Source organism: Pristiophorus japonicus, chromosome 17 (assembly GCF_044704955.1).
Source record: "Pristiophorus japonicus isolate sPriJap1 chromosome 17, sPriJap1.hap1, whole genome shotgun sequence".
NCBI classification, from domain to species: domain Eukaryota; kingdom Metazoa; phylum Chordata; class Chondrichthyes; family Pristiophoridae; genus Pristiophorus; species Pristiophorus japonicus.
The window spans coordinates 54372520-54388260 of NC_091993.1; the positions used below are offsets into that span (position 1 = coordinate 54372520).

Genomic DNA, 15741 nt, shown 5'->3' on the forward strand with positions numbered 1-15741 from the left:
CCTGTTCAGGGCAATGTTACTGACAGTGAATGGTGAGGGAAGCACCGCCCTGAGAGAGCGCTCTGCCCAGTGTGGGCCCAAGCAAGGGGCCTCTCCCGATCCCCACACTGGATTCAACACCCGATCCCGCGTCCAGTCCCCTCACTGGATCCTGCACCCGATCCCCATACTCGATTCCCACGCTGGATCCCGGCCCCCATCACTGCGCTCCCATCCTATCCAGTGCTCTGGTCCAATGGAAAGTTGCGCTATTCTAGAGAGGCCTCGAATGCTGCTCGCGGCCTGTGTCCTAGCTCTGGACTAGCGGCCAGTAATGGACAAAGTACCAGCCGATACACATCCCGTCACAGCACCCTCCCACCGCCCCAGACAGACACCTCCCCGCCCGCCCTTCCCCCGACCTCACCCCCCCCCCCCCCCCCCCCCCCCAACGCCCCCGCAGTCTCGGGGCTTTCCGTCACACTGCCGGCCGGTGCCCGATGTACCACACTGTGCTCCCTGTATATTGCACTGACAGGGCAGGTAGGGCCCTATTTGCGGAGCCTCAATCTCCCACTGGTGCTCGGTCCACATGTTGTGTGCAGTGCTGGTGCCCCGGGTTCTCTGCTACTCTGGGGCGCTCTGACCCACAACTTGCTCCTGTGGTGGGCTCAGGATGTCGAGTTCATCCACTTGTGGGTGATGTACGATCCCGTGGTCCCGTGGTACATCGGCAGCAGCCGAGGCCAGGTTGGTGATGGACTTGCTCCTGACACACTGGAAGTCCACATGTCGGCTCTTCCCTTCTTCCTTCTCCCAGGACATGTGGATGAAGGGTCGCTGCACATAGTTATAGATCACCTCGTAACGGCCTCCGGGCCTCAGCTTCAGCTTCTCCTTACAGGTCGGGTAACCTAGGCAACACAGCACAAACACTACTCACTCAGTGTGCTCATGGTGGGATCCTACTGTGCATAAACAACCGTGTCTGCATTCCGTATATACGCAGGGCTTCACAAAGTGAAAGTCCTTCCTTTCTGTCTGTGACAGCTGTGGTTCAGTGGGCAGCACTCCCGCCTCGGAGTGATGGTTGTGGGTTCAAATACCAGTGACTTCAACAAAAAAATCTAGGCCGACACTCCAGTGCAATAGCGAGGGAGATCTCGGGTTCCTGAGCTGCCCCCATGGTCAGATAGCCAAGCTCAGCTCAACACTGCTTGTGAGATATGGCGGGCAGCCAACTGTACCCTGGGAAGGGGCCACACTTACAGGAGGGCAGGGAATGAGAGGAGTGTAAAAGTAAATCAACGGACTCACCTGGAGTGATCGTTCAGGAATGTGGCCTCACAGGCTGTGAAGAGAGCATCGGAGCAGGAGGAGGCAATTCTGTTGGCCATTCATGGCTGATCTGTACAACTCCATTTACCCCCCCGTTGCTCCCTATCCCAGATCCCCTTTCAAGAACCCCCCCCCCCCCCCGACATTGCTCCAATTGATCAATCTCAGTCTCGAACATTTCCCATTGATCTCCAGCATCCACAGCCTTTTTTGGGGGTGGGGGGGCCCCACTCCTAAATGTTATGGCTCGAATTTAACGCTATTCCCCCATGTTCTGGACTCCCCCCGTCCCGAGGAAACCGTTTCTCTCGATCTGTCCCATCAAATCCATTAATCATCATAAACACCGCAATTAGATCGTCCCTAAACCTCTATACTCACGGTTATACAAGCCTGTGCAACTATTCCTCCTTATTTAACCCCTTTAGCCCCGGAATCAGTCTGGTGAATCTGTGCTTGCCCCTCCAAGGCCAATATATCTTCCCTGAGTGGCGGTGCCCGGAATAGGATATCACTTTGTAACTTCCTGCTCCCATTAACACAACTTACTGTGGGCTCCTAACTTTGTGTCATCTCTTACCTTGGATATATGACTCGATTCCATCATCCAAGTCGTTAATATATACGGCCTCACTACAGGGCCTGGGGAACAGCACTGGTCACATCCCACCATTCAGAGCACCTACCCTTTATAAGACTCTTGTCTCTTATCCCAATTACTGACCCATGTCACAAGGTTATCTCCAATTCTCTGCACTCTCCTTTTGCTAATAATCGCTTGTGCAGAACTTCTTCAATTGCCTCTGGACAACACCCATAGTCACTCCCTTGTCCACCACGTGAGTGACCTCCTCAAATCATTCAATTGGATGCTTTGTCAGACAAGACCTTCCCTTGATATATCTACACTCTGATCACGGATCCCTGCCTGTATGCTCAGTCACTCGCCCCGATAATCAATTCCGGTAACTTCTTGACAACTGGCCTGTAGTTCCTGCTTTCACCCTCCAGTGATAAATGCACAATTCCTCAACCTCCAGAGCTTTGGAAAATGATGGCCAAAATATCTGTTCGCACCGTCTGGTGATTGCACTCAAACGTAAAAACCAGAAGAGCCCAGTCGCTGCCCACCGCCCCGCCCACCTATCCCACTCCCCACTCACCTATCCCACTCCCTGCCCATCGCCCCGCCCACCTATCCCACTCCCTGCCCACTGCCCCACTCTCCTATTCCAAGCCCCGCCCACCTATCCTACTCACCTTCTATCCCAATGCGGATGTTTTTCAGTCCTCGGTCCTTCAACACCATTTTTGCAACCTCCCGGTTCTCAATGTACTTGAAAAACTTGTACAGCTTGGTACTACAAATAACTGAAAGATAAGAGACATCAGTCAGAATCCTGTGCAGTTTGCTGTGATTGCTTTATGTTGCCCAGTGTAGGAGACCCGGCAGACCTGCAGGTGTTGGACAATGCCGGCGGATTCATTTTTTTCTGTGGGAAGGTTATCGGGAGCGGCAGGGGCAGTGAGTAAAAAGGGAAGGAACTGACTGGGTAAATGTGCTCCCTGGCTTGTGGCCTGAAGAATGACCCACATTGGTCCGGCAACGCCTCAATTAAAACATTCTTATAGTTGTTTTCAATTCCCTCCATGGCCTAGCCCCTCCTGTAATATCCTCCACCCCTACAATGCTCTGAGATACCGCCACTCCTCCAATTCTGGCCTCTTGAGCATCCCCAATTTTGACTCTGGGTTAGAGAGAGGGGAAATCGGTCAGGGTTCCTGCTCCTGATCAGTGCCCAGTGACCTCTGGGTTAGAGAGAGGGGAAATCAGCCAGGTTTCCTGCTCCTGATCACTGTCCAGTGACCCCTGGGTTAGAGAGAGGGGAAATCAGCCAGGTTTCCTGCTCCTGATTACTGCCCAGTGACCCCTGGGTAAGAGAGAGGGGAAATCAGCCAGGTTTCCTGCTCCTGATCACTGTCCAGTGACCCCTGGGTTAGAGAGAGGGGAAATCAGCCAGGTTTCCTGCTCCTGATCACTGTCCAGTGACCCCTGGGTTAGAGAGAGGGCAAATCAGCCAGGGTTCCTGCTCCTGATCACGGCCTAGTGACCCCTGGGTTAGAGAGAGAGGGGAAATCAGGCAGGGTTCCTGCTCCTGATCACTGCCCAGTGACCCCTGGGTTAGAGAGAACGGGAAATCAGCCAGGGTTCCTGCTCCTGATCACGGCCTAGTGACCCCTGGGTTAGAGAGAATGGGAAATCAGCCAGGGTTCTTGCTCCTGATCACTGTCCAGTGACCCCTGGGTTAGAGAGAGGGCAAATCAGCCAGGGTTCCTGCTCCTGATCACGGCCTAGTGACCCCTGGGTTAGAGAGAATGGGAAATCAGCCAGGGTTCCTGCTCCTGATTATTCTTCAGTGACTCCCTGCTCCCTGTGGATCTTGGGTGAGGATGGGATTTGATGCTGCAGTGTGTCTCAGCGGGCAGATAACCACGGAACGGTTCCCCAGTCAGCACCTTTAGGAGAGGAGCTGAGAATAAAATGGAGCTAAACTTGTAGGATGGGCGTGTACATGGCAAATTAATTTCAATATCGAAGTGTGAGGTGGTGCCTTTTGGTAGGAGTTATAAGGAGTTTACCTACTCCTTGGAATATAAGAGTAAATGGGGTAATGGAGCCAAGGGATCGAGGGATACTCATTCACAAATCATTCAAAGTAGCGATGCACGTCAACAAGGCTATAAATAAGGAAACCAAGCACTGGGGGTCATTCCTAGAGAGAGAGAATGAAAAGCAAGGCGGTTATGTTAAAATTGTATTGAACCTTGGTTAGACCACCAAGGTGCACAAAGGATTTACTAGAATGATACCAGAACTGAGAGTGTACAATTATCGGGAGAGACTCAACTGGTGGGGCTCTGTTCTCTCGAAAAGAGAAGGGTGAGGGGAGACCTGATCGAGGTCTTTAAAATAATGAAGGGGTTCGATAGGGTAGAGAAAATGTTTCCATTTGTGGAGAGTCCAAAACTAGAGGCCATAAATAGAAGAGTGTCACCAATAAATCTAATAGGGAAATCAGAAGGAACATCTTTACCCAGAGAGTGGTTACACCTCACTATCACAGGGAGAGGCTGAGACAAATAGTATCGTGGCCTAAAGGGGAAGCTGGATAAACACAGGAGGGGGAAAGGAATACAGTAGGGCGGGAGGTGCCGCGTGTGGAGCATAAATGCCAGTATAGACAGGTTGGGCTGAATGAACTGTTTCTATGCTGTACATTTGAAGTAATTTTATGATTTTCAGAACATTAAATTCAACAGATAACGAGCCTGCTTTTTCAAATGGGCTCACGTCCCGCCCGTCACAGTTAAGGCAGTCCCCCGAACTCGCAGTTACACTCAGTTCTTACTGCGAGAGTATTCCTCCCCCAACTGTGGCGGGTGCTGCTCGTCCCAGTCAATCGTGTCCTCATGTGTCAGTACCACCACGTGGCACTCCCGCTCACCCTTCCGTGCGCTGGACACCATCAGGGGCAACACCAGCTCCTCCAAGTTCCTCTCAAACTGCTTCCGGGCCCCGTCGTTTGACAGCTCATGCAGCAGAGCACCTGGAAGGGACGTCCGAGGACAGAGCAGTCAGCAAACAGCGACAACAACAACCTTTATGTATATAGCGCCTTCAGCGTTTCACAGATACGTTATTGAACAGGGGGGGACAGTGAGCGGGGGGCAGAGGGTGGGAGCGGGCCCGGACTCTCAACCCCTCCCCCCCCCCCGGCCCAGACTCTGTCCCCATGGGCTGCCCGGGCTCCAGTGACAGCAGTCCAGTTGCCCCTGGTGATGTGGAGGGCCAGCTCGTACCGCTCCCTGCAGTGGCTGCACACCCCGCCTGCCGCTGATGGTGTTTTCCTGCAGGTTGGAGGGCACCACATCTGCAGCTCGAGGAAGTTCGGCTCCGCGTTGATGAGCTGGAGTCTGAGCTGGAGACGCTGCGACACATCAGGGAGGGGACACTGTGTTCCAGGAGGCAGTCATACCCCTTGGGTTAATTAAATCAAATTCGAGTGGTGGTCAGGGACAGGAGGGTGTGACTACAAGTGAGGAAGATACCCAGGAGGTAGTGATGGAGGAGCCTCGGCCCTTGCTCTTGTCCAACAGGTTCGAGGCTCTTACTCCGTGTGTGGACGAGAGCAGGGACTGCAGGGAGGATGAGCAAACTGACCACAGCACCGTGGGACAGAGGGCCATTCAAGTGGGGGGAGTAAAAAGAAACGTTGTAGTGGTAGGGGACAGTATAGTTAGGGGATAGATACGGTTCTCTGCAACCGAGCGCGTGAGTCCCGAAGGCTGTGTTACCTGCCCGGTGCCAGGGTTAAGGACATCTCTGGGCTGGAGAGGAACTTGGAGTGTGAGGGGGAAGATCCAGTTGTCGTGGTCCTCGTGGATACCAACGACATAGATAGGACAAAGAAAGAGGTTCTGCTGAGAGAGTATGAGCAGCTAGGGACTAAATTAAAAAGCGGAACCACAAAGGTAATAATCTCTGGATTACTACCTGAGCCACGAGCACATTTGCATAGAGTAAATAAGATCAGAGTTAAACACGTGGCTCAAAGACCGGTGTGAGAGAAATGGGTTTTGGTTCGTGGGGCACTGGCACTAGTACTGGGGTAAGAGGGAGCTGCTCCATACAGATGGACTCCGTGCTAGGGCTAGGGTCATAGAAACATAGAAAATAGGTGCAGGAGTAGGCCATTTGGCCCTTTGAGCCTGCACCGCCATTCAATATGAACATGGCTGCTCATTTTTGCAACTTTAGTACCCCATTCCTGCTTTCTCTCTATACCCCCTGATCCCTTTAGCTGCAAGGGCCACATCTAATTCCCTTTTGAATATATCTAACGAACTGGCAACTTTCTGAGGTAGAGAATTCCACAGGTTCACAATTCTCTGAGTGAAGAAGTTTCTCCTCATCTCAGTCCTAAACGGCTTACCCCTTATCCTTAGACTGTGACCTCTGGTTCTGGACTTCCCCAACATCGGGAACATTTTTCCTGCATCTAACCTGTCCAGTCCTGTCAGAATTTTATATGTTTCCATGAGATCCCCTCTCATTCTTCTAAACTCCAGTGAATACAGGTCCAGTCGATCCAGTCTCTTCTCATATGTCAGTCCTGCCATCCCGGGAATCAGTCTGGTAAACCTTCGCTGCACTCCCTCAATAGCAAGAATGTCCTTCCTCAGATTAGGAGACCAAAATTGAACACAATATTCCAGGTGAGACCTCACTAAGGCCCTATACATCTGCAATAAGACCTCCCTGCTCCTGTACTCAAATCCCCTAGCTATGAAGGCCAACATACCATTTGCCTTCTTCACAGCCTGCTATACCTGCATGCCAACCTTCAATGACTGATGTACCATGACACCCGGGTCTCGTTGCACCTCCCCTTTTCCTAATCTGCCGCCATTCAGATAATATTCTGCCTTCATGTTTTTGCCACCAAAGTGGATAACCTCACATTTATCCACATTATACTGCATCTGCCATGCATTTGTCCTGACGAATCGAATAACTCGGGCTGTAGAGAGGGCTTTAAACTAATTAGTGGGGGGGGGAGGATTCAGATATGAAAATTTAAAAAGCTAAAGAATAAGGAGAAGGGTAGCTCTGAGGGAAATGAAAACCAGAGCGTGCCAGGAAGGGACAGAATGTATAAACGTGAAAGTGAATCAGAAAGTGGGGTCAAAGCAGGAAAAAAATGGTAAAAAAATCTAATATCTGGGACAGTCTCCTTGAACAGTATGTTGCGGAAGCAACCAGGGAGCAGGCTATCTTAGAACTGGTCCTGTGTAATGAGACAGGATTAATAAACGATCTCCAAGTAAAGGATCCTCTAGGAATGAGTGACCATAACATGGTTGAATTTCAAATTCAGTTGGAGGGTGAGAAAGTTGGCTCTCAAACCAGTGTCCTAAGCTTAAATAAAGGAGACTACAAAGGTATGAGGGCATAACTGGCTAAAATGGACTGGGAAAATAGATTAAAGTATGGGACGGTTGATGAGCAGTGGCAGACATCTAAGGAGATATTTCATAACTCGCAACAAAAATATATCCCAATGAGAAGGAGAGACTGTAAGAGAGGGATAACCATTCGTGGCTAACTAAGGAAATAAGGGAGGGTATCAAATTGAAAACAAGGGAATACAATGTGGCCAAGACCAGTGGGAGACCAGAGGATTGGGAAACTTTATAAAGGCCAGCAAAGAATGACTAAAAAAATAATAAAGAGAGGGAAGATAGATTATGAAAATAATCTAGCACGAAATATAAAAACAGAGAGTAAGAGTTTCTACAGGTACATAAAAAGGAAAAGAGTGGCTAAAGTAAATGTTGGTCCCCTGGAGGATGAGACTGGGGAATTAATAATGGACAACAGGGAAATGGCAGAGACTTTGAACAAATATTATGTATCGGTCTTCACGGTAGAAGACACTAAAAATATCCCAATAATGGATAATCTAGGGGCTATATGGAAGGAGGAACTTAATACAATCACTATCACTAAAGAAGTAGTACTCGGTAAATAATGGGACTAAAGGCGGACAATTCCCCTGGACCTGATGGCTTGCATCCCAGGGTCCTAAAAGAAGTGGCTGCAGAGATAGTGGATGTATTGGTAGCAATGTACCAAAATTCCCTGGATTCTGGGGAGGTCCCAGCGGATTGGGAAATCGCAAATGTAACGCCCCTATTTAAAAAAGGAGGCAGACAGAAAGCAGGAAACTACAGACCAGTTAGCCTAACATCAGTCGTTGGGAAAATGCTGGAGTCCATTATTAAGGAAGCAGTAGTGGGACATTTGGAAAATCAAGATTCAATCAAGGAGAGTCAGCATGGTTTTATGAAAGGGAAATCATATTTGACAAGTTTGCTGGAATTCTTTGAGGATGTAACAAGCAGATGGCTAAGGGGGATCCAGTAGATGTGGTGTGTCTGGATTTCCAGAAGGCATTCGATAAGTTGCCACATAAAAGGTTACTGCACAAGATAAAAGTTCATGGGGTTGGGGGTAATATATTAGCATGGTGAGAGGATTGGCTAACTAATAGAAAACAAAGAGTCGGGATAAATGGGTCATTTTCCGATTGACAAACAGTAACTAGTGGGGTGCCGCAGGGATCGGTGCTGGGGCCTCAACTATTTACAATCTATATTAATGACTTGGATGAAGGGATCGAGTGTAATGTAACCAAGTTTACTGATGATACAAAGATGGGTGGGAAAGCAAGTTGTGAGGAGGTCACAAAAAATCTGTAAAGGGGTAGAGGCAGGGTAAGTGAGTTGGCAAAAATTTGGCAGATGGAGTATAATGTGGGAAAATGTGAGGTTATCCACTTTGGTAGAAAAAATAAAAAGCAAATTATATAATTTAAATGGAGAAAAATTGCTAAGTGCTTCAGTACAGAGGGACCTGGGGATCCTTGTGCATGAAACACAAAAAGTTAGCAAGTAATCAGGAAGCCAAATGAAATGTTGGCCTTTATTGCAAGGGAGATGGAGTATAAAAGCAGAGAAGTCCTGCTTCAGTTATACAGGGTATTGGTGAGGTCACACCTGGAATACTGCGTGCAGTTTTGGTTTCCATATTTGCGAAAGGATATACTTGCTTTGGAAGCAGTTCAGAGCAGGTTCACTAGGTTGATTCCGGGGATGAGGGGGTTGACTTATGAGGAAAGGTTGAGTACGTTGGGCCTCTACTCATTGGAATTCAGAAGAATGAGAGGTGATCTTATCGAAACGTATAAGATTATGAGGGGGCTTGACAAGGTGGATGCAGAGAGGATGTTTCCACTGATGGGGGAGACTAGAGGGCACGATCTTAGAATAAGGGGCCGCCCATTTAAAATTGAGATGAGGAGAAATTTCTTTTCTCAGAAGGTTGTGGATCTGTGGAATTTGCTGCCTCAGAGAGCTGTGGAAACTGGGACATTGAATAAATTTAAGACAGAAATAGACAGTTTCTTAAACGATAAGGGAATAAGGGGTTATGGAGAGCGGGTGGGGAAGTGGAGCTGAGTCCATGATCGGATCAACCATGATCGTATTAAATGGCGGAGCAGGCTCGAGGGTCCCTATGGCCTATTCCTGCTCCTATTTCTTATGTTCTTATGAGTGGGTTGACTTGTGAAGATGGGTTGAGTAGGTTGGGACTATAATCATTGGAGTTCAGAAGAATGAAAGGTGATTTTATCGAAACATAAAATAACGAGGGGGCTCAACAAGGTGGATGCAGAGAGGATATTTCCACTCATAGGGGAAACTAAAACTAGGGGCATAGTCTCAGAATAAGGGGCCACCCATTTAAAACTGAAGTGAGGAGGAATTTCTTCTCTCGGAGGGTTGTAAATCTGTGGAATTCTCTGCCCCAGAGAGCTAGGTCATTTATATTTAAGGCAGAGATAGACAGATTTTTGGGCGATAAGGGAGTGAAGGGATATTAAATGGCGGAGCAGGCTCGAGAGGTCAAATGGCCTACTCCTGTTCCTATTTCTTGTGTTCTTGTGATGTGTACATTTGGAACCTGGACTGTAATACACTCACAACAGGATGGTGCTCTGTTCTGTCACAATGATGAAAGGGTTTGATGCAGTACATGTGGAGAAGATGTTTCCAATTGTGGGGGATTTCAGAACTAGGGACATAAATATAAGATAGTCATTACCAGGGCCGGCACGACCATTGGGCGAACGAGGCAGTCACCCAGGGCACCAAAATTTGGGGGGGTGGCAAAAAAGAATGTAAATAATCTCTCCAAGGGATGCGCTGGAAAATGGGTTTGAATCCAGCGGGAACACCCCGACCTAGAGCCCTCAATAATGAAGATGCCTTGAGTATTTTGTAACTAGGGTGTGAACGGCGGTGCATTGAGTGTGATATAGAACACAGAGATCCCACACAACTAATAGGGAGCAGGTTGGTGAGGTGGGGGGAGGTACCCAAGTGATATCGCCACCTTTCTTCCTGGCTCATTGATCTGACGCTGCGCTGCGCTCTTCCATTTAAACACCGTGATAGGTTTGAAGATCAGGGCAAAGTGGGAAGGTTTGGAACCGGAAAAAAGATGTAGGCAAGCGCTGCTGGTTGCTGAGCAACGGGAGAGCATCAGAGTTAGCAGTGGGCTCCCAGCTTTCCTTTTTATTTCATTATTTGATTTTCTTCACTGGTGGAGAGTGGGATTTGTGTTTTACTGTTCACTCAGCGCACCCCGTGAGCGGCCAAGCTGTCTGTCTCCCCCCCCCCCCCCCCCCGGTGAAACCACCCTCTCTTTCTCCCCCCCCCCCCCCCCCAGTGAAGCCCCTCCCCCCTGATGTAACCCCTCTCTCCCCTCCCCCCTGGGATGTAGCCCTCCAGTGAAGCCCCTCCCTCCACCCCCCGGTGCCATGTCCCGGTGTAGCCCCTGCCCCCCCCCTCCCCGCTATAGCTCCCCCCCAGTGTAACCGGGACGGGGAGTGAAATGATCGCAGCAGGCGGCAGACACACTCCCGCCATGCCGTGCTGATCAGATGAGATGAGACAGCCATCCAGCCCCACACATTAACAGGACAAGCACTGTATGAATATCCTTTCAATGGACACCGCTCTATCGCACAGAGTTTGGCCGTTGCTTTGGATTTATCCTTTTAAGATCCTTTTTGTCTTCCGAATGATTCCCCATTGCAGATACTAATCTTGAAAATGTCCAACTCTCTCCCATCTTTATCACACTGCTCTGTCCCCAGTAAAGCAGCAACTCTGTAACTGTCACCTGATCCAAAAAATGCCTGAAGTGCCATTTTATATCATCTACTTTAAAATACAACAGTACTGTCCTCTGCAGAGTGAACCATATCTGGGTCCTGGTTCATGGATGGTCACAGGATACTCGCCAATACAGATTGTGTTGTGTATACTGGTGCATGGTACTATAGGTGCCCTGTTAACATACACAGAGGTATACTTATAAAACTTCTTATATGTGCACTGTATTATCGCAACTGGAACTCCCGGCCGTGCGGTACGGGGCGTGTGCGGTACGGGGACGGGGCATGTGCGGTACGGGGACGGGGCGTGTGCGGTACGGGGACGGGGCGTGTGCGGTACGGGGACAGGGCATGTGCGGTACGGGGACGGGGCGTGTGCGGTACGGGGACGGGGCGTGTGCGGTACGGGGACAGGGCGTGTGCGGTACGGGGACGGGGCGTGTGCGGTACGGGGACGGGGCGTGTGCGGTACGGGGACGGGGCGTGTGCGGTACGGGGAGTGTGCGTGTGCGGTACAGGGCGTGTGCGGTGCGTGTGCGGAGTGCGTGCGGACCTGGGAAGGCATCGCAAAAGCCGGTTTTCAGCGCACAGTGCACATGCGCAATAAACCGACTTTTCCGATCTGTCAGGCTCCAGCTCCAGCCTGACAGACCTTCCATATCTCGGGAGCCAGGACATTTGCACGGGCAGACTGCGGGATTTACCCATATCTTGCCCAGCAAATGTCCTCAAAACTCCTGCGCCTGATAAAAGCAGGCGCATAGCTTACTGTTACAGGCGTAAGTTTTAAAACACACAAAAACATAATAAAATAAAATGAAAACACACACTTTATTGCTACAAACCCTGCCCACTACAGTAAGTTTATTTTAAGCCATAATTAAAAAAACTTTTTAAAAATTGGAAAAATATTTATTTTTTATAAGACATAAATAACTTTAATTTAAATTAATCTTAAATATGTATTGTATTTTTTCTATTTTTATTAGTGTTTTGGGTGCTTGTGGGGGGCTGTTTCTCCAACTTACGGAATTCCCATTATTATGAATGAGAAAATACTGTACCTTGATTGGCTGGCCAGGGCCATGTGACTGCAGCTCCAGCTTACAGACGTCCTGACGTGCACACGCTCCGACACACGGAGTGAAGGCCTCGGGATCCGGATCGCGAACGGGTGCCGCAGGAAATGGGAGGTGCGCAGCTTTTTAAAAACTTTTTCAGTAAAGCGGGATTTCTAGGCTTGGTGGGGCGCAGGTGAACAGTTTGCCGAGGGCACCAATTACCCGTGCGCTGGCCCTGGTCACTAATCAATCCAATAGGGAATTCAGGAGAAATGTATTTACCCAGAGACTGGATAGAATGTGGAACTCGCCGTCACACGGTGTGGTTAATGTGAAAAGCACAGATGCAGTTAAGGAGAAGCTAGATAAACACACAAGGGAGAAATGAATAGAAGGATATGCTGACACCAGCATGGACTAGTTGGGCTGTGCTGTAAATACTATGTAATACTGTATAACACCCAATGTGTGTGTGTAGCACACTCACAACTGCTCTGATGTGAACTGTCTGCTGTTAAAGAAGCAGACACGCCTTGCGAATATGCACTTACTGAGGTCTCGACACCGGATTGTATTGTGATTGAAGTTGATGCACAGATAGTCACATGCATCCCTGAGTTCCTGAATTGCAATTCCATCCGGACATTGAATGATTCCGCTGGTGTAATAATCCTGGAATGATACAAGGTCAGTTACAAAACATCACTGAGATTGAGAACATCATAAGCTGCTAATCTGTCTGATTAGATAAACACCCACCTCTATGTTCATAAATGGTAAAAATATCAATAATAGGTAGCAGAACTGATCCTGTATCCCAGCGTTCCACATTCCTTCACTCTGGGACTGATCCTGTATCCCAGCGTTCCATATTCCCTCACTCTGGGACTGATCCTGTATCCCAACGTTCCACACTCCCTCACTCTGGGACTGATCCTGTATCCCAACGTTCCACATTCCCTCACTCTGGGATTGATCCTGTATCCCAACATTCCACACTCCCTCACTCTGGGACTGATCCTGTATCCCAACGTTCCACATTCCCTCACTCTGGGATTGATCCTGTATCCCAACGTTCCACACTCCCTCACTCTGGGACTGATCCTGTATCCCAACGTTCCACATTCCCTCACTCTGGGATTGATCCTGTATCCCAACATTCCACACTCACTCACTCTGGGACTGATCCTGTATCCCAGCATTCCACATTCCCTCTGGGACTGATCCTGTACCAGCATTCCACATTCCCTCACTCTGGGAGCGGGAGATTGAGGAGGAGGAGCAGCATCGAGCCGGGAGGCCTACAAGAGGCCCAGCCAGTGCAGCTACAGCAGGGAGGCAAAAAAGAAGTAGAAAGAAATCGAAAGGTGACGTCACAGCCAAGGGAGTTGGTGATTGGTATATAGTTTTTCTTTTTCTTTTCTTTATCAGTAAGTAACCTGTAGCATTGTTGTTGCCAAATTAAGTTTATCTAGGGGTTAAGTCATGGCAGGAGAGCTCGGACATGTGTTATGCTCCTCCTGTACTATGTGGGAAGTCAGGGACGCTTCCGGTGTCCCTGATGACTACGTGTGCGGGAAGTGTATCCGACTGCAGCTCCTGACAGACAACATTGCGGCACTGGAGCTGCGGGTGGATTCACTCTGGAGCATCCACTATGCTGAGAATGACGTAAATTGCACGTTTAGCGAGTTGGTCTTACCGCAGGAAAAGGTTACACAGCCAGATAGGGGATGGGAGACCAACAGGAAGAGCAGTGGAAGGAAGGTAGTGCAGAGATCCCCTGCTGTCATCCCCCTGTAAAACAGATACACCGCTTTGGGTACGATTGAGGGGGATGACTCATCAGGGGAGAGCAGCAGCAGCCAAGTTCATGGCACCGTGGGTGGCTCTGCTGCACTGAAGGGCAGGAAAAAGAGTGGGAGAGCTATAGTGATAGGGGATTCAATTGTAAGGGGAATAGATAGGCGTTTTTGCGGACGCAACCGAGACTCCAGGATGGAATGTTGTCTCCCTGGAGCGGGTGCAGGGCATTCTGAAAAGGGAGGATGAACAATCAGTTGTCATGGTGCATATAGGTACCAACGATATAGGTAAAAAAAAAAACGGGATGAGTTTCTACGAGAAGAATTTAAGGAGCTAGGAGCTAAATTAAAAAAGTAGGACCTCAAAAGTAGTAATCTCAGGATTGCTACCAGTGCCACGTGCTAGTCAGAGTAGGAATCGCAGGATAGCTCAGATTAATACGTGGCTTGAGGAGTGGTGCAGCAGGGAGGGATTCAAATTCCTGGGACATTGAAACCAGTTCTGGGGGAGGTGGGACCAGTACAAACCGGACGGTCTGCACCTGGACAGGACCGGAACCAATGTCCTCGGGGGAGTGTTTGCTAGTGCTATTGGGGAGGGGTTAAACTAATACGGCAGGGGGATGGGAATCTATGCAGGGAGACAGAGGGAAGTAGAATGGGGGCAGAAGCAAAAGATAGAAAGAAGAAAAGTAAAAGTGGAGGGCAGAGAAACCTAAAGCAAAAAGGGCCACATTACAGCAAAATTCGAAAGGGGCAAAGTGTGTTCGAAAGACAAGCCTGAAGGCTCTGTGCCTCAATGCGAGGAGTATTCGGAATAAGGTGGACAAATTAACTGCACAGATAGCAGTTAACGGGTATGATGTAATTGGCATCATGGAGACATGGCTCCAGGTTGACCAAGGCTGGGAACTCAACATCCAGAGGTATTCAACATTTAGGAAGGATAGACAGAAAGGAAAAGGAGGCGGGGTGGCGTTGCTGGTTAAAGAGGAAATTAATGCAATAGTAAGGAGGGACATTAGTCTGGATGATGTGAAATCGGTATGGGTGGAGCTGCGGAATACCAAGTGGCAGAAAACGCTAGTGGAAGTTGTGCACAGACCACCAAACAGTAATAGTAAGGTTGGGGACAGCATCAAACAAGAAATAAGGGATGCATGCAATAAAGGTACAACAGTTATCATGGGTGACTTTAATCTACATATTGATTGGGCTAATCAAACTGGTAGCAATGCGGTGGAGGAGGATTTCCTGGAGTGTATTAGGGATGCTTTTCTAGACCAATATGTCGAGGAACTAACCAGGGAGCTGGCCATCCTAGACAGGGTGATGTGTAATGAGAAAGGACTAATTAGCAATCTTGTTGTGCGAGACCCCTTGGGGAAGAGTGACCATAATATGGTAGAATTCTTTGTTAGGATGGAGAGTGACACAGTTAATTCAGAAACTAGGGTCCTGAACTTAAGGAAAGGTAACTTCGATGGTTTGAGGCGTGAATTGGCTAGAGTAGACTGGCAAATGATACTTAAAGGGTTGACGGTGGATAGGCAATGGCAAACATTTAAAGATCACATGGATGAACTTCAGCAATTGTACATCCCTGTCTGGAGTAAAAATAAAACGGGGAAGGTAGCTCAACTGTGGCTAACAAGGGAAACTGAAGACAGTGTTAAATCCAAGGAAAGAGGCATATAAATTGGCTAGAAAAAGCAACAAACCTGAGGACTGGGAGAAATTTAGAATTCAACA

At 48.9% G+C, this 15741-nt stretch overlaps 1 protein-coding gene across 3 annotated transcripts in view; it reads right to left on the bottom strand.

Moving 5' to 3' along the window:
* Positions 1-442: 442 nt before the first annotated feature.
* The window catches only part of LOC139227743 (BTB/POZ domain-containing protein 10-like), a 183033-nt gene continuing 167734 nt past the window's right edge, over positions 443-15741 (bottom strand). For all 3 annotated transcript variants that reach the window (XM_070858738.1, XM_070858736.1, XM_070858737.1), the window contains 4 exons: positions 12736-12856; positions 4728-4925; positions 2578-2688; positions 443-893 (listed from right to left, as the gene is read on the bottom strand). In XM_070858738.1, the coding sequence (XP_070714839.1) occupies positions 607-893; positions 2578-2688; positions 4728-4925; positions 12736-12856 (717 nt within the window). In that variant the 3' untranslated portion in view covers positions 443-606. The remainder of the gene's footprint in view (positions 894-2577; positions 2689-4727; positions 4926-12735; positions 12857-15741) is intronic.